The sequence below is a fragment of the Bufo gargarizans genome, chromosome 4, assembly GCF_014858855.1.
Source record: "Bufo gargarizans isolate SCDJY-AF-19 chromosome 4, ASM1485885v1, whole genome shotgun sequence".
Lineage (NCBI taxonomy): Eukaryota > Metazoa > Chordata > Amphibia > Anura > Bufonidae > Bufo > Bufo gargarizans.
Genome location: NC_058083.1, coordinates 241,048,330 through 241,066,910, shown reverse-complemented (window position 1 = coordinate 241,066,910; position 18,581 = coordinate 241,048,330). Strand labels below are relative to the sequence as shown.

Sequence of the window (18,581 nt, the reverse complement as noted above, 5' to 3'; positions counted from 1 at the left end):
CACAGTATTGTTTCACTGCCACAGCAGACTCCCTATGTGTGCTACTGCAAGGCACAGTGTTCTACACCACTTTAAAGGCTCTCTGCAGCCAGGAAATAGCAGTTTTTTAGCATAATTCGCCATGAAAAAATTCACAGTGAACCAATTTTTTTCGGACAATTCGGTGAACTGGCTGAATAGAATTTTTGAGAAATTCACTTACAGCTCTATATGCTATATATCAGGTACAACAAGGTATTATAGATGCAGCAGATACAGATATACAGTATGTGAACAGTTATATATTATGGTCACTGTATGAGATACATTAGGTATTGGGGGTTGGAGTTAGGGTTAAGGTTACTATTAGCGTTAGGGTTACTATTAGGGTTAGGGTTAGTATTAGAGTCAGGGGTTAGTATTACTGTTAGGGTTTGTGTTAGAGTTACTATTAGGGTTTGGGCACATGAAGCAAAAACGGGAGGACCTCCTTTGACCCATTTCACTCTATTCTTAACCCTGTGGTTCTTCTATATTCAGGGGGTGAAAGACCTTTTATGATGTCATAACAGGTCCTGCAGCTACACCCTTTGAATCTAGGAACTACAACATTGCAGTTCATTTACTCTTATTCCGTTCAAGAACTGTGATGACATCATTATAGGTTCTTTAGCTTTCTAAGGTTCAAAACTGCACTAATGATGTAGGATTCATATCATCAGTGCCTTTAATGTAAAGGTATGTCTGATTGATGAGCACCTCCTGGCAGTTTGGTGCCCAGCGCAACTGCCCCCTTGTCCCTTCCCCCATTCTACATCCCTGCCTTATAATCAGGCCCCTGTAGCGTATATTACCACCTTTACTGGGCACATAAAAATATTTTATCATAATGTTTTGGCCCCATAAAATCAATCATGGTTATTCACCAGCCTTTTTCTGAGAAAAGAAAAAAGGAACCTAATACATTGCTTCTGTAACATCTGTGACTGAATTTGTAATGTTCTGCCAACCTGTCTTTCAATGCATAAGTGCTCTGCATGATTTATGTAGGACTGGAAGAAGGCTATAGCAGTACTGACAATCAGTTCGGGGAAAAAATGGAAATCTTTGAAAACTGCTCATTTAAATGTCTGTAGGAGAAATGTACTCTGATCTTAACATTAATTTTATACACAGTTAGAGAAATTATCTTTGGGGTAAAAAATGGCACATCATGAAATAAAATATTGTAATTAAAAATGTCTGTGGAGGGAATTCTAGTACCCATAATGCCTTTCTGCAGAAAGCTTTTAGCACCTGTGATATGAAGGACAGAGTAATGCATTAGCCATGACCGGAATGCAGTTTGGTGTATGTTCTAGCTATTTTTGGTTCAGTTGAATAGCCTGAGGATTTGGTTTAATTTTGATTTAATTTAAATTGGACAAGAATTCATAAAACAGGTTCATTAACAGTCCTGTTAATGTGTCATATTTAAAAAAGTTTTAGATGTTTTGCAGGATGAATTTATTTATTTATTTTCATTTTCACTGCTATTGGTTTCATTAACTAAATACATATAGTCAGTTTATTGAATGCCTGTCGTGGGAACCAAAATGCCCTTGAGTCAGTTTATTAGGTGTTTCACTAATGGTTGGCAATGGAGATGGAAATTGGAATTTGTAGTAAAGTATTTAAGAATTCAGTGTTTTGAAAACTGGCAAAGAGAAATTTTTCCATACTTGATCATCTCTAAAAAATGCAGTGGCGTACCGCCCATACATGCAGACCACGCAACTGCTATGATGCCAGTGGGGAAGGGGGACCCGCAGGAGGATAGGCGGCACCCCCAATTACCCTGAATTCCTATTGTCAGAGGAGAAAGCTAAAGGACCTCTGATTATGTTATCACATGTCTTGTACATCCAGCAAGGGAACTGCACAGAGAATAGTGTAGTTCCCAGGTTAGAACAGTGCATCTGCCAGGACCTGTGATGACATTATCTTCAACATCATAGGTCCTGCACGAACTAGCAAAGGAATTGCACCAAGAATGGTGTAGTCACTAGGTTTAAAAGGTGCATCTGCCAGGACCTGTGATGAGATCGTCACAGGTCCTTCAACCCCTAACAGCAAGGATTAGAAGTGCCCAATGTGCTCTGCATTGATCCATTGAGACTGGAATGGAGTGGTAAGAGGAGTTCCTTCACTTTTCTCTTAATTTAATCCCCAACAGATGCACTGTTTTTACACATTAGTCACTCATTTATAATACTGTAGACAGTTACAACCACCACTACCTCATGTATCTCACACACAGTGACCATAATGTATAACTGACCACATATTTCTGTACACACTGCATCTATTATACCTGGCTCTCACATCAGTACGCTCCAGCCTAATCGTAAGTTGTGCTACTCCGGTCCCCACCACACCGCACGGCAGTCTCATCAGGGACCGGAGCGCACATGCCGGCAATTTACAGGGGACCACCCGCAGTCCACCCCCCCCCCTACGTCGCCATCTGGGCTGGTCAGTGCACGTCTGGGGTGGGGAGGGTCATAACACTTTCCTTAGGCCGCAGCACGTGGGAAGGCCAGTCCTGCTTCACAGTCCTACCTTCCTTTAAACTTTCTTTCACTCCGGGCTCATTTTCAAATTGCATCCTGTTTGGCCTACCAGCGCCACCTAGTGACTCTCAGGTGCTCTTTTTTTTTTTCTCCCCCCTTTTCTTCTCTTCCCTGTCTTTTCCACATCATGCATTTCCCCGGCACCAAAGCAGTAGCCACTTGCACGCTTACCTGGAAGTCACCACGCATAATCATTCGCACAATAGTTTCCATGCCTTACGTGCACAAGTACACTCAGCCCTGCATAAATAAGCTTTCTTTTCTCTACAGGTCATACTGTGCGGAAAAATAAATAAATAAATAAATAAAGGGGTTCTCTTTCCAAAATAGCACCGTCCGGTTCGGTTTCCTCACGTGTCAAACCCTGATTCTCGTTCATAATCCAGGTATAATCCCTTTTTTTTTTTCTCCAACGCTTCACTTCTTCACATAGTACGCCCATACATCACGCTCGCTCAGATTTACATTTGTCTTAAACCCCCAGCTCTCTTCCTCATGAAAACCATCTAACAAACTGAACTTCTCCATAAGTTAAAACGCAAGTACCTGGTTCTCGTTACTTTATCCAGGTATAGTTTTGTTCCGTCATGTTCAAAGCCGCAGTCAGCCCCCATTGTCATATACCACGCTCGCATACCTCTCATTCATGCCCCCAGTAGTTCTCCAGGCGCTCACACGCCACGCTCACAGATTTACATCTGTCTCAAACCCCCTAGGCTTCGTCGGCGATATCAACTACCGCTGGGCCTGTCTTCCATATACCCAAGATCAAATCCCTGGGTATTATCACCATCAAGGTTAGTATTCTACCATCTCACAATAATTCGCCAATTATCCCATAGATGGTACATGAACTGGCTCACAGGGTCTGGACTTCAGACCTAGCTCACCGAGGCATTTACCAACCATCTCCCACCTCAACACGGAGGTATGGCCCAACGCCCAAATCATAGTTAGTCGCCTCATTCGCTCTTCTATAGGGCCATAGCCAGGGCCTCACCTCTCACGGCCACACGTTTTGAACCTTTTTAACAGTCATCGAGAGGCCAACATCCCGCCACCACATCTGTGGCAACGTAGTTCATCTCGCCCAAACCATAGTTAGAGCCTCTCACCGCCGCTTGGCATTAGCAGGGCCTCATCCGTCACCAGTCTAAGTTAAAAATTTTCGCTTCGGCATTAGCCTTACAGTCCAGTTCACAGGAGCAACCCCCCCCCCCCAACCCCTTGAATTTATTTTATTTTTCTCAGACAGCCCTACCCAACTCATTAATCCATTTTCTAGAATGTCGCAAGACGCGTCTCCCATGATTGAGGTACCTGATGAGGACATGATATCCACTCCCGTCAGACCAGTTTCCCCTGGAGTATCTCTCGCCCTTTCCACCCCCACGTCGTTGAGAGCATGGACCATACCCAAAATCACAGCCGAACTTAGACTCAGGGGCATCCCCTTTCCTGCTACGGCTAGAAAGGCGGAATTATACAGACTATTAACTAACCAAGCCCCTGAGCCTAGGCCAGGCAGTAGCTCTCAATGGCAACCTTCCGGCGCCGGCATTGCCACCCAGGACACCCTCGCGGCAATCCTGGCCAACCTACAGACCTTAAACAGCAGGTTAAGCAAGGTGGAAAGTGCTATAGCCTCCCCAGGTAACCTTCCTGATCCTTCAGCCCTTGTCCCGGCGGTACCCACAGCACCAGCACCCGCCCCCGCGCTTCCCCCTCCAGCCCCTGCTCCTGTCACGTCACCTTTCGTGTCACCAGCTCACTCTGTCCCAGACTCCATTAGGAAGGAGATCCTTGATGGGAAGGACGTGTGTCTGGTGTCTTTACTCATCGCCTCCCAGGACGTACTGGAAAACAGGGCTTACAATTTTGGCGATATCTCGGTGGTCCTTAAAACCAGAGACCCAAGGCTCAACAAGAAATTGTCAATTCCTAATTTCGTGTTGGCCTTCGGAATATACCGTGATATCATCTGCTCCGTGTATCCCCACAGGAGAGAGGAACTGGACCTCTATCTCCATAAAGTTGTGGATTTGGGCGTCAAGTACGGGGGCTCATCTTTTTATGATTACCATAAATCGATATCAGCGAAAGCGGCGACACATTTGAAGCAGTTCAATGTCAGAATCAACTGGTGTCAAATGGACACAGAACTCTTCTGTCGCCATTTCGCTGGTCTGAGGCCCCCGTCCTGCTCCATTTGCAATTCCTCTACCCACCTGGCCGATTTGTGCCCTTCCATGGCCGACCCATCTACCACCACCCCTCAATCCTCTTCCACTCCTCACCTCAAACAGGAAGGCGGACAGCGGGATAAACTAGGGAGGCCCATCTCCTTTTTAGGGAAGGCGCAGGTGTGCAACAACTTCAACGCAGGTTCCTGCAGCTTCAGCGCTTGTAGGTTGTTGCACATCTGCTCCATCTGTTTCAGGGCACACACCAAGACCATGTGCCCGGCCAGGTTGTCCCCCAACAAATGACTAACCGACATTAATATCGACAACCTGGCTTTTTATTTAAAAAGTCATCCGAGTAAACATCTGGTGGAGTATTTGATAACAGGTTTTACCCAGGGCTTTCTCACGGGTCTCGTGGCCATTCCCCCAGGGATACTGGAATGCCCCAATCTCCTATCAGCCTGCCTAGACCCGGAGGCCACGGACGTTCTCCTCTCCACAGAAGTAACTCAAGGTTTCATGATCGGCCCCTTCATCTCCTCACCATTCTCCTCCTGGCGCACTAACCCTATTGGCATAGCTGTACACAGATATTCCAATAAAAAACGTATGATTATTGATTTATCAGCACCGCACTCCTCTTGTGTCCCTAGCATCAACGCACTCATTCCCGCAGACGAATTCTCACTACAATACGCAAAAATAGACGACGCAATACAAACCATAATTTCATCTGGTAGCAACGCTTGGCTTAGTAAAACAGACATTACCAACGCATTTAAATTACTGCCCATGCACCCATCACTTTGGCACTTGCACGGTGTTAAATGGCGAAACAGATACTACTTTTCAACGCGTCTCACCTTCGGGTCCAGAAGCAGCCCAAAACTGTTTGATATTTTCGCCGAAACTCTTTGCTGGTTGCTCCTGAACATTATTAGATGTCATGCCATCATTCACTACTTGGATGACTTCCTCATCATAGAACCGAGCACACGCACACCCACAGATATCCTCAGCACCTCTGCTCTCTTCGCCACCCTCGGGGTACCCTTGTCCCCCGCTAAAACCATTGGCCCCACCACCAAACTCACTTTCTTGGGGATAGAGCTGGACTCTGGTACCTTCCGCGCCAGCCTTCCCCCTGAGAAACTGGTCCGCCTAAGAGGGGATATAGATATGTTCCTGCAGAAGGATGCTTGCACCAGGAAAGAACTTCAGTCCTTATTGGGGTCCCTGAATTTCGCGATGCGCATCGTTCCGCAGGGTAGATCCTTTGTGTCCAGGCTCCTCTGTCTACTTCACGGGGTTCCAGACGCCTGCCCTATCATGTTGGACCAACACGCCAAAGCTGACCTACTCATGTGGGGGAGGTTTTTGACCCAATGGGACGGCATCTCCATGTTCATTCCCCCTCTCTCCGATTCCTCTCCCTGCATCTACACTGATGCTGCAGCCAACACGGGCTTTGCAGCCATATTTGGCAATCACTGGTTTAGGGGTCACTGGCCAGCAGAGACGGATGCCTTGCCGGGGTTTAGAGAAACTTCAGCTCTGTTTGAGATTTACCCTATAGTGGCGGCCGCATACACTTGGGGTCACCTCTGGTCCGGCAAGGCAGTAAAATGTTATTCCGACAACTCGTCAGCTTGCGACATCATTAACAAAGGTCGCTCTTCCTCTCTCACCATCATGCGGCTGATTCGCAAGCTGACCTGGTTGGCAGCAACCGTCCAGTTTCACTTAATTTGCATTCACATCCCGGGCATTCACAACACGGCTGCTGACGCTCTGTCTCGATCTCAATTTCAGGTGTTTTTCCAGACACTCCCGTCAGCCCACCATCAACCATCCAGAACACCGAATTTTCACGAGCTAATCTTGGATTGAACGCACTCATGCACCACGCTAGGACTCTCACGCACCAGGCACTATCACCAAACACTACTATCACCTACAATAGGGCACTTACCATTTTCAACAAATTCACAGCCGAATTCGGATTACAAGGTGATTTCTCGACCCAAACCATGGTGGCTTTCGCCTCTTTTTGCCACTTACACTTAAAACTCTCCCACAACACAATTAAATTATACCTCACGGGGGTACAGCACCACAGCCTAACTAATTTCCCTAACAATACCCCCTTTCTGTCATCATACCCCATCAAGAAAATCTTAAAGGGGATCTCTTAAAGTATCGGTTCCACCTATCATCACCAGACTACCTATAGATGGCCCTATCTTTAGAGCACTTAGCAACCTCCTCGACGAATCCCCTTTTGATCCTAACACTAACCTAGTGATCAAATCAGCTATCTATTTGGCTTTTTATGGGTTCTTAAGACCTAGGGAATTTACTGTTGTCTGTCAAGGAGATACCACCCACAGCCTTAAAACCTCACAACTCACTAAAACAGATGACCATTACATTCTCTCAATCCCATCTACCAAAACTAATCAGTCCTCACACCCCACTGTCATTCCTCTCTTTCCAACAGATAATGCTTGGTGCCCAGTTAAGACACTAGACCTCTTACGGTCAACGAATAGCACGCACTTATCAGACTCTCCACTCTTACAACTGCAAGGGCGCCCTCTCACTACAGCAAAGTTCACCACACACGTTAGAATCCTACTGGGGAAATTGGGTCACAACCCAACTTCATTCTCCGGACATTCCTTTCGCATAGGAGCCGCTTCATCAGCCTCTAGCACTAACACCCCGGTCCACATCATAAAGAGACTGGGTCGCTGGAAGTCCTCCATATACAATGCGTACATTCCACAACCAGAAAGAGAACTTCGCCTAGCCTTCAGGAATTTAGTCATGTAAAGAAATGCAATAAAGTGTGGTTTTTTTGAACTTCTCTTTGCCCTCTTTTATTTACAGGCCCACTCGGACGTTGGTTTCGGCACACCACAACCAACTTATTTCTCTGGCACTATCCAGCTCATATTAAATTCCGAGCACAAGTAATAAGGCCATTAGGCCTGTATTTGTGGGAGGAGTTAGTCCCCTACTTAAACGCCCAGCCCCTACTCACCTCTGCCGTCCAGTCCAAGTGTCCCCACCCACCAGCACCCTTGGCGCATACAATCCTCCTTGGTGGGCCCTCTTTTATTTACAGGCCCACTCGGACGTTGGTTTCGGCACACCACAACCAACTTATTTCTCTGGCACTATCCAGCTCATATTAAATTCCGAGCACAAATACATATATATTGGCCTTGTATGGCCAGTATGGGCCCAAGTATGTGTATGCATAAAGATGTATGTATGACCCCTTGTCAGCATACATCTCTATGTATATAATATATATGTGTGGGTGGGCTTATTTCTGCCCATTCATACCTCCAGTTTTGTGGATATATGTATATCTATGTAGGTATATATATATATATATATATATATATATATATATTTATAGATGTGCCCCAAGCATCTATGGATATATATATATATATATATATATAAAGTTAAAATGCTGGCCGAAGAATGACCCCCAAGTATGGTGCCCCCTCCCCCCCCCCCCAGCTGAGGAGAGGCCGACAACTGGACAATTATGTCCAGTCTCGGCCACTTCAAAGGACAGACGATCAATAAAGATCCTCTGCCCTTTGTCACCATCTCCGGCACTGGTATGCCTAACAAGGACATGGGAACAAAGAGTTCCCATGCCCTTGTGTGCCGCTCACCTCCAGCGCTGTAATTACAGCGTCAGAGATGTGCGATATCTCCACAGGCGGGAGGATCAAAGGATCCCCCCGTCTGGGAGCGCGGGCTGGTGCTGTGATGTCATATTACCGCACCAGCACACAGGGTGGGAAAACGGGAGCGAGCGCCGCGGGGTTTAACCACTTAAGGACCAAAGGTTTATACCCCCCTAGTGACCAGGCCCTTTTGTACAAATCGGCACTTCACAACTTTAACGGTTTATTGCTCAGTCATGCAACTTGGCACCCAAATGAATTTTACCTCCTTTTCTTCTCACAAATACAGCTTTCTTTTGGTGGTATTTGCTGCCGAGATTTTTCATTTTTCTGATAATAATCAAAATAGACCGCAATTTTCTCAAAAAAAGTGTATTTTTAACTTTTTCTGGTAAAATTGTTCAACTATAATTACATTTCTATACAAGTTTGTGTCAGAATTTATTGTGCTACATGTCTTTAATAAAAAAAAATCCAATAAGTGTATATTTATTGGTTTGCGCAAAAGTTATAGCTTTTACAAACTATGGTACAAAAATGTGAATATCTGCATTTTGAAGCAGCTCTGACTTTCTGAGCACCTGTCATGTTTCTTGAGGTGCTAGAATGCCAGGATAGTATAAATACCCCCCAAATGACTCCATTCTAGAAAGAAGACACCCCAAAGTATTTGCGGAGGGGCATGGTGAGTTCATGTATGATTTAATTTTTTTTCACAAGTTAGCGGAAAATGACACTTTCTGAGGAAAAATTAATAATAATAAAGTTTCCATTTCTGCTAACTTCTGGAAAAAAAAAGATCTCCCACGGACTCACTATGCCCCTTAGTGAATACCTTGGGGTGTCTACTTTCCGAAATGGGGTCATTTGCGGGGTGTGTTTACTGTTCTGGCATTTTGGGCGGGGCTAAATTGTGAGCAACCCTGTAAAGCCTAAAGGTACTCGTTGGACTTTCAGCCCCTTTACGCACCTAGGCTGCAAAAAAGTGTCACACATGTGGTATCGCCGTACTCAGAAGAAGTAGGGCAATGTGTTTTGGGGTGTATTTTTACATATACCCATGCTGGGTGAGAGAAATATCTCTGTAAATGACAACTTTTTCAATTTTTTTATACAAAGTTGTCAATTTACAGAGATATTTCTCTCACCCAGCATGGGTATATGTGAAAATACACCCCAAAACACATTGCCCTACTTCTCCTGAGTATGGTGATACCACATGAGTGACACTTTTTTGAAGCCAAGATGCACAAAGGCGACAATGAGTACATTTTAGGAGGGCATTTTTAGGCATTTGGGTTCCAGACTTCTTCTCACGCTTTAGGGCCCCTAAAATGCCAGGGCAGCATAAATACCCCACATGTGACCCCATTTTGGAAAGAATACACCCGAAGGTATTCCGTAAGGGGTACGGCGAGTTCATAGAAGATTTTTTTTTAGTTAGCAGAATTTTTTTTTTTTTTCTCACAAAGTCTCCCTTTCCGCTAACTTGTGACAAAAAGTTAAATCTTTCATGGACTCAATATGCCCCTCAGCGAATACCTTGGGGTGTCTTCTTTCCAAAATGGGGTCATTTGTGGGGTGTTTGTACTGCCCTGGCATTTGAGGGTCTCCGCAATCATCACATGTATGGCCAGCATTAGGAGTTTCTGCTATTCTCCTTAGACCTCATGCACACGACCGTTGTGTGCATCCGTGTCCGTTGTTCCATTTTCAATGGGTCCGTTGAAAACTCGGAAAATGCACCATTTGTCATCCGCGTCCGTGTTTCCTGTCCGTCAAAAAATAGGACCTGTCCTATTTTTTTGACAGACAACGGTTCACGGACCCATTCAAGTCAATGGGTCAGTGAAAAAACATGGAGGCACACAAGATTGCCATCCGCATCCGTGATCCGTGTCCGTAGGCTACTTTAGCACAGACGGATCCGACAGTATATTCCAACACAGAGGCGTTCCCATAGTGATGGGGACGCTTCAAGTTAGAATATACTAAGAACTGTGTACATGACTGCCCCCTGCTGCCTGGCAGCATCCAATCTTTTACAGGGGGCTGTGATCCGCACAATTAACCCCTCAGAGCGCTGCCAGGCAGCAGGGGGCAGACCCCCCTCCCTCCCCAGTTTTAAATTCCTTGGTGGCCAGTGCGGCCCCCCTCCCTCTCTCCCCAGTATTAAATTCATTAGTGACCAGTGCGGACCCCCCTCCCCCCCCCTTCCCTGTATTAAATTCATTGGTGGCCAGTGCGGCCCACCTCCCTCCCTTCCCTGTATTAAATTCATTGGTGGCCAGTGCAGCCCCCCCCTCCCCTGTATTAATCGGCGTTAGTGTGACGGTAGGTGGTTAAATACCCCAGCGGCACTGCGCTCGAGTGGTCGGAAACGCTACCTGCCTCCCTGAAGCAGAGCACTGTGCTGCGCTCTGAAGATGAGAAGAGCGCAGCCGGTGCTCAGAAGAGACACCCCCACCCCTGAGTGGCTGCGCTAGAGTTCGGGATCCCAACCTCCATAGAAGAGAGCGCAGGCAGCCATGTGACGGGCTTCGCTGCGCTAGGAGAGACAAGATCCCCACACCCCCCAGAAGAAGGAGAGTGCTGCAGGCGCTCTGAAGAGAACCCGCTCCCCCCTGCAGTTGCCACAGCTAGGAGATAGCAAGCGGTGCTCTGAAGAGCGATCCCGACTTGCCCCTGAAGAGAAGCGCAGGCAGCACACAGCCCTGCACTTACCCAACCATATCGGACCCCCGGCAGCCCAAGAGAAGAGTGAGAGAGAGGGAGCAGACAGTGATCATCGCTGACCGAGTCATGGATTGGCTAAGTATCCCTGCCTCCTTCCCCTGATCCTTTGCATTGCCCTGTACCCCTGGTATCTGACCATTAACCCCTTCACTGCCAGCTGCCCTGTCCCTGGGTTCATTGCCACCACCTACCATCCCTTAACCCTGGCTGCTGAACTCAGAAGTAACCCCTTCACTGCTGCACCATACCCTGTGTTCTTTTACCTGCATGTATTAACCCCTGCAGTGCCACAATTGTGTGTTCAACCCCTTGTTCTCCCGTAGGGACAGTAAGTAAATAGGCGGGTGGGTTGCTGATATTTGTGTGAATGTAAGTGTATTAGTGTAATTGTATAGTTAGTTTGTGGGTGGAACTTGGGATTGAATACAGGGAGTGCAGAATTATTAGGCAAATGAGTATTTTGACCACATCATCCTCTTTATGCATGTTGTCTTACTCCAAGCTGTATAGGCTCGAAAGCCTACTACCAATTAAGCATATTAGGTGATGTGCATCTCTGTAATGAGAAGGGGTGTGGTCTAATGACATCAACACCCTATATCAGGTGTGCATAATTATTAGGCAACTTCCTTTCCTTTGGCAAAATGGGTCAAAAGAAGGACTTGACAGGCTCAGAAAAGTCAAAAATAGTGGGATATCTTGCAGAGGGATGCAGCACTCTTAAAATTGCAAAGCTTCTGAAGCGTGATCATCGAACAATCAGGCGTTTCATTCAAAATAGTCAACAGGGTCGCAAGAAGCGTGTGGAAAAACCAAGGCGCAAAATAACTGCCCATGAACTGAGAAAAGTCAAGCGTGCAGCTGCCAAGATGCCACTTGCCACCAGTTTGGCCATATTTCAGAGCTGCAACATCACTGGAGTGCCCAAAAGCACAAGGTGTGCAATACTCAGAGACATGGCCAAGGTAAGAAAGGCTGAAAGACGACCACCACTGAACAAGACACACAAGCTGAAATGTCAAGACTGGGCCAAGAAATATCTCAAGACTGATTTTTCTAAGGTTTTATGGACTGATGAATTGAGAGTGATTCTTGATGGGCCAGATGGATGGGCCCGTGGCTGGATTGGTAAAGGGCAGAGAGCTCCAGTCCGACTCAGACGCCAGCAAGGTGGAGGTGGAGTACTGGTTTGGGCTGGTATCATCAAAGATGAGCTTGTGGGGCCTTTTCGGGTTGAGGATGGAGTCAAGCTCAACTCCCAGTCCTACTGCCAGTTTCTGGAAGACACCTTCTTCAAGCAGTGGTACAGGAAGAAGTCTGCATCCTTCAAGAAAAACATGATTTTCATGCAGGACAATGCTCCATCACACGCGTCCAAGTACTCCACAGCATGGCTGGCAAGAAAGGGTATAAAAGAAGAAAAACTAATGACATGGCCTCCTTGTTCACCTGATCTGAACCCCATTGAGAACCTGTGGTCCATCATCAAATGTGAGATTTACAAGGAGGGAAAACAGTACACCTCTCTGAACAGTGTCTGGGAGGCTGTGGTTGCTGCTGCACGCAATGTTGATGGTGAACAGATCAAAACACTGACAGAATCCATGGATGGCAGGCTTTTGAGTGTCCTTGCAAAGAAAGGTGGCTATATTGGTCACTGATTTGTTTTTGTTTTGTTTTTGAATGTCAGAAATGTATATTTGTGAATGTTAAGATGTTATATTGGTTTCACTGGTAAAAATAAATAATTGAAATGGGTATATATTTGTTTTTTGTTAAGTTGCCTAATAATTATGCACAGTAATAGTCACCTGCACACACAGATATCCCCCTAAAATAGCTAAAACTAAACACAAACTAAAAACTACTTCCATAAATATTCAGCTTTGATATTAATGAGTTTTTTGGGTTCATTGAGAACATGGTTGTTGTTCAATAATAAAATTAATTCTCAAAAATACAACTTGCCTAATAATTCTGCACTCCCTGTAGTGTATTTAGTGCTGTATTTATGGTACTGTATTGTGTGCATTATGTACTGTAGGTTAATAATGAATATCTTGTATTATTTGTATTATACCTACTGTGTAACGTGTTGTTATTAGCGGTAGTTAGCTCAGTTAGGCGCTTGCAGCTAGCTTAGTGATTAGCGTAAGGTAAAGTGAAAGTATTATTCTTTAATATAAAGGTATAAATAGGCGGAGTCATCGGTAGACGGCTCCTCCTGTTTATGAATATTAATTATTGATATTTGCATAAATATTGGTAATTAATATTCCCCCTTTACACACACTCACTGCATATACTACACAGTATTATAGATGCAATATGTACAGATAGTTTATAGTATATACAGCAATGTCTTGATCTGTGAGGTTAGAGGCATGAATCACACCTTGTACACTCTTGTATACACTATATATCTATACCCACTACTGCATTTATTGTATGTATTTAATTTATATGCAGTGTGTGTGCGTATATAGATAGTATATACAGCAATATACTGATATGTAAGGTACGAGGTATAATAGATGCAGTGAGTACAGATATATATTATATACAGCAGTGGACTGATATGTCAGGTATGAGGTTTAAAAGATGCAGTGGGAACTGATATATAATATATACAGCAGTGGACTGATATGTGAGGTAGAAGATGTAATTTATACCTCGTACCTCACATGTCAATACACTGCTTTATATACTATATGCCTGTACACACGGCATCTGTTATAGCTCTTTTGTGTGCCAGTGCTGTTTTTTTATTCCAGCCCGGCCCTGATGGCATAAAACATAACACACATCAGCAAGCACAGTTCATGGAGCAAATGGAGAGGTCAGGAATAAGTATTGAGATGTGCTATAAGTGTGGCATGGGGGCTCAATTTAGATTCTTGCTATGGGGCCCTGTGATTTCTATGTACACCCCTGAAAGAATGTATTATTTACCATGAAGTAGTAGATAAATGGGGAAGATAGTGAGATATATAAGATGATGGCACTCATAGAGCTAATGGTAAACTGAAAGAACAGTGAATGGGGGGGGGGGGGGGGTCGCTTAACCATAATAATACAATCAGATGTAAGTGGAAAGTTGACATCTAGAATGTGTGTGAAAATCAAAACTAGATAGTATAGGCAACATAATATTGGTGAAAGTTTGGGAGTTCCACTATATCTATTATGTGCTACTAGAAAGAAACCTGGGTTCCCCTGAATGCCAGAATGAATGACATACATATGAATAGTGTCTTGGTGCAGTGACTAGCTAATAGAGCATGCCATGTTATGTCATTACCTATAAACTAATAATAGATATTTCATTGTGATGTATGAAATTCAGTTGAATTTCCCACATTATAGATTGAAAACTGTAACTGACTTTCAGGTCAAATACAAACCGGTGGACCAGGTTGTGCAGACGTGACAGCAGCAGAGGCAGCTCCCTGGAAAAATTAAAAAGTGAGATTTAACACTGTATTCAAAACAGTTAATTCAGTGTGCTATAAATAAACATGAATAGAGACATATTGATAGGGAGGTAGATAGGTAGATGGAATCAATAGATTATCTCAGATTTTAATGTAAGGATGTGCGCACAGAAACATTAAATTGAAATTTGAATCTTTGAAAATGTCTCTTTAGAAATGAATCAAAATGTATTTAGTTTTAATTGTAACTAACATATACAGATCGGCCTAGACATAGTCATACATTGCAAACATAACCGAAACTTGCCCCTTAAAGAGGTTTTCTGAGACTTTATTACTGATGACCTATCCTCTGGATCGCCATTGATCAAATACTGATGACTAGGGATGAGCGAATCGACTTTGGATGAAACATTCAAAGTCGATTTGCATAAAACTTCATTCCAATACTGTATGGAACAGGAGCTTCGTACAATGTATTGGCTCCGATGAGCCGAAGTTATTGCTTCACGAAGTCTCGGGAGACTTCGGATAATAACTTCATAAATTAATTTGTACTGTAAAAAAACATTTCCCGAACCTGAAAAATGGGTATTAGGAGGCTGACATTAGCGATTTGCTAATGTCAGCTGAACATAACTATATTAGTACTATCTCACTGCCTGAAGCCTTTATTGAGAAAAACAAACTTTTGTAATATGCTAATTAGCCTCTAGGAGCAGGGGGGGGGTGTTGTCCCTGCTCCTAGAGGCTCCGTTGTCCCACCTCTGGCCACGCCCTGCTACACTAGATTGACAGGGCCAGGAAGCATTGGTCTCCCACCTCCGGCCCTGTCTGCAGTGTAAATCTTGCGCCCTTCACTCACTGCGCCTGAGCCATATACTTAACAGGACGGTGCAGGCACAAGATTTGCACTGCAGACAGGGCCAGAGGTAGGAGACCAACACTTCCTGGCCCTGGTAATCTAGTGTTGCAGGGCGTGGCCAGAGGTAGGAGAAGGGAGCCTTTAGGAGCAGGGGCAACACCCCCCCTGCTCCTAGAGGCTAACTAGCATATTATAAAAGTTTGTTTTTCTTAATAACAGCGGCAGGCAGTGAGATGGCACTAATATAGTTATGTTCAGCTGAATCCCTTTAAAACCCTTTTAAGTACCAGGCCCAATTTCAATTTTGCTTTTTTGTTTTTCTCCTCCACGTTCCAATAGCAATCATTTTTTAAATTTTCTGTTCATAAAGCCATATGAGGGCTTATTTTTTTTAACGGAAACATTTAATGTACCATGTCTTGTATTAGAAAATGGGGAAAAAAATATTTGTGGGGTTAAATAAATAAAAAATTCAACAAGGTTTTTGTAAAGATACATGACGTCCTTATTCTGCGATTAGAGTGATATAATAATTGTTTATATTTTTTTTACTATTTTTTCAAAAATAAAAATCTCTGAAAAAAATCCACATTTTCTTTGCATTGCCATTTTCTGACAGCCATAATTTTTTTTATATTTCTGTCCATACAGCTGTATGAGAGCTTGTTTTTCCGGAGGAACTGTAGTTTTCATTAGTGTCATTTTTAGGGTGCATGCAACTTTCTGATCACTGTTATTACATTTTTGGGGGATATAAGGTGACCAGAAAATGGCAAATTGAGTGTTTGTATTTTTTTTGTTATGGTGTACACTGTGCAGGAAAAATAATTTTATATTTTATTAGTTGAGACATTTTTGAACATGGCAATGCCTGTTATATGCAATATAATAATAATAATAATATATATATATATATATATATATATATATATAAAAAAATTGTTAGAGATCTATTAGGGTGAATGGTATTCTGATGTGCTTCCTGCTGAGCTGTGCCTCAGGGAGCTGCATCCCTTTGCCTAACCTCACACATGCCACAATTTCTGCTGAACACAGCATCTGAGGGGTTAAATGACCGGTTTTGGCATTATCGCCGAACCCCGTTATTGTGGCTGGGTGCCTGCTGTATTATACAGTCAGCACTCGCTGCGTATGAAGTGGGCTCACTATAGCATCCTGCTCCATACAAGCCCTCAGCCACTGTGATGTATGGGTAGGGGTAGGGCTGAAGAAGGTAAACTTACAGTACAGTAGAAACAGAAGTACAATAATTTGTACTAAGGCTGAAAAGGATGTTGTGGCTTAATGGAAAGGCTTATGGTATTGCAGGGCTTATACTTGTTTTAATGACCTGAGCAATCCTACAAATCATAAAGTTATGAAGGATATTAGACTTGGATGAATCCCAATTCAAGAATGGTTGGTCTCAAAAATCAAACTGATGGAAAATGTAGGTATAGTCTAATGACAAGGTGACTCTTGGAGAAGAAAAACAGACTTCTTTGTCTAAATAAGCATTTCACTGAGTTTCATGCCTCAGAATTGAATTTGGAAAGGATTTTTAGATCTGGAAATGAGCTGGCCTGTATTAGGGCATAATCACATGCCAGATTTTCAGCAAATAATTTTAGTGTGTGTTTGGCAACAAAATTCGCCCAAAAAATTTGTGAAAGAGGTCCATGGAAACCTGTGCTGGCATTTAAACGGCTGTGCTTTTTTTTTTTTTTGTTCAAATTTCAAAACCGTATCAAGAAAGGACATGTGAATGTCTGTATGTGTATTAGCCACATTGAGTGGGGATAATGCCCAGTCAGATCCCTGGGATACAAATGACGACAAGGGTCAACCTCAGAGTTCTGCTGCAGATTGGGCAGTAAATGTACACAAATTTTTTCTGCTGTGTATTTTCAGCTGTGTGAGCATACCCTTAGTATCTCTTGTGGGATATATGAAATTCTCATAATCTTTGTTAAAGGGGTTTTCCCATCTCAAGATTTATGCCATATTGCAAGGATATGCCTCAAATGTCATATTGGTGGAGGTGCCACCTCCGACTGACTTTCAAAAAAAAAAGTCCCCCAAGGCATCAATTGCAATAGAAAAATAAAAGAATGTATATTTATCTATTTCATTCATACAACTTTCTACTTCACTTCTCGATTCCTCCCTACTGTTGCAATCATGATGTAATCTTCTTAGCCGCAGCGATGATATGCCTGTATAACCTGGACATCACTGCTGCCAATCACTGGCATCAATGGTATATGGCACTTTTGACGCTTATGATCACGTCAGAGCTGAAGGTGGTGGGGGGTGTATAGGTGGGCAACAGTTAATTTTAGGTTATCATAATTACAGCCTTGGGGACATTTTTTCAATAAGTCAAATAACCCTTTTAATGTCTTGGATTTGTTATCAACTTTGAAAGGAGGATTTTTATTTATTTTTTTCAAATTATTCTCCTAATTGTTCTTGTCCATGAAGACTTGGTTCCTCCTCTAAAGAATGTCAAAGCATAGTTCCTTGGCAGGTGACTATAGTTTTATTAAAAAACATCAAAGTGTAACTTTTAGAAAGGGTGGTGAAGTAACAGTGAGTAGTTTATTTAGACATTTGACACATAACTTTGAGCTATAGTTATTGTTACTCTTTACAAATGCCTTATATAAGACACTTACTCTTAGACACTTAGAAGAAGATCAGTTTTATATGAGAAAAAGATTATTAGCAGTATGGGTAGCAGATCCGTGAGATACATAACACATTTTAAGAAGACCATTTAGTTATATGGTATCAGCATGGCACTACTATTTATGGAATACCTTGTGCATGTACAGGCTGCTCATCCCATTTCCTTCAGTGAGTGGAGCACCCTTACAAAAAAAATAAAAAATCCTTAATACATCAGATGACCAGTAACTTACATTTTTGTATGCTTATTAAGAAGTAACATAAAACACCACAAAAAGATTGCTAGGTTGGAAGATAGTTAATAAATACAATAAATAAATGACCATTTTTTTTTTAGAGCAAACCTTCTAAAGTCAAGCTCAATA

General features: G+C 43.3%; 1 protein-coding gene across 1 annotated transcript in view; it reads right to left on the bottom strand.

Moving 5' to 3' along the window:
• Positions 1-18,581, bottom strand: part of COL19A1 (collagen type XIX alpha 1 chain) — a 280,859-nt gene that overhangs the window by 129,749 nt on the left and 132,529 nt on the right. Inside the window, exons 15-16 of the mRNA XM_044291116.1 lie at positions 18,348-18,398; positions 14,631-14,675 (exon numbers count right to left, since the gene is read on the bottom strand). Coding sequence (XP_044147051.1) covers positions 14,631-14,675; positions 18,348-18,398 — 96 coding nt within the window. The remainder of the gene's footprint in view (positions 1-14,630; positions 14,676-18,347; positions 18,399-18,581) is intronic.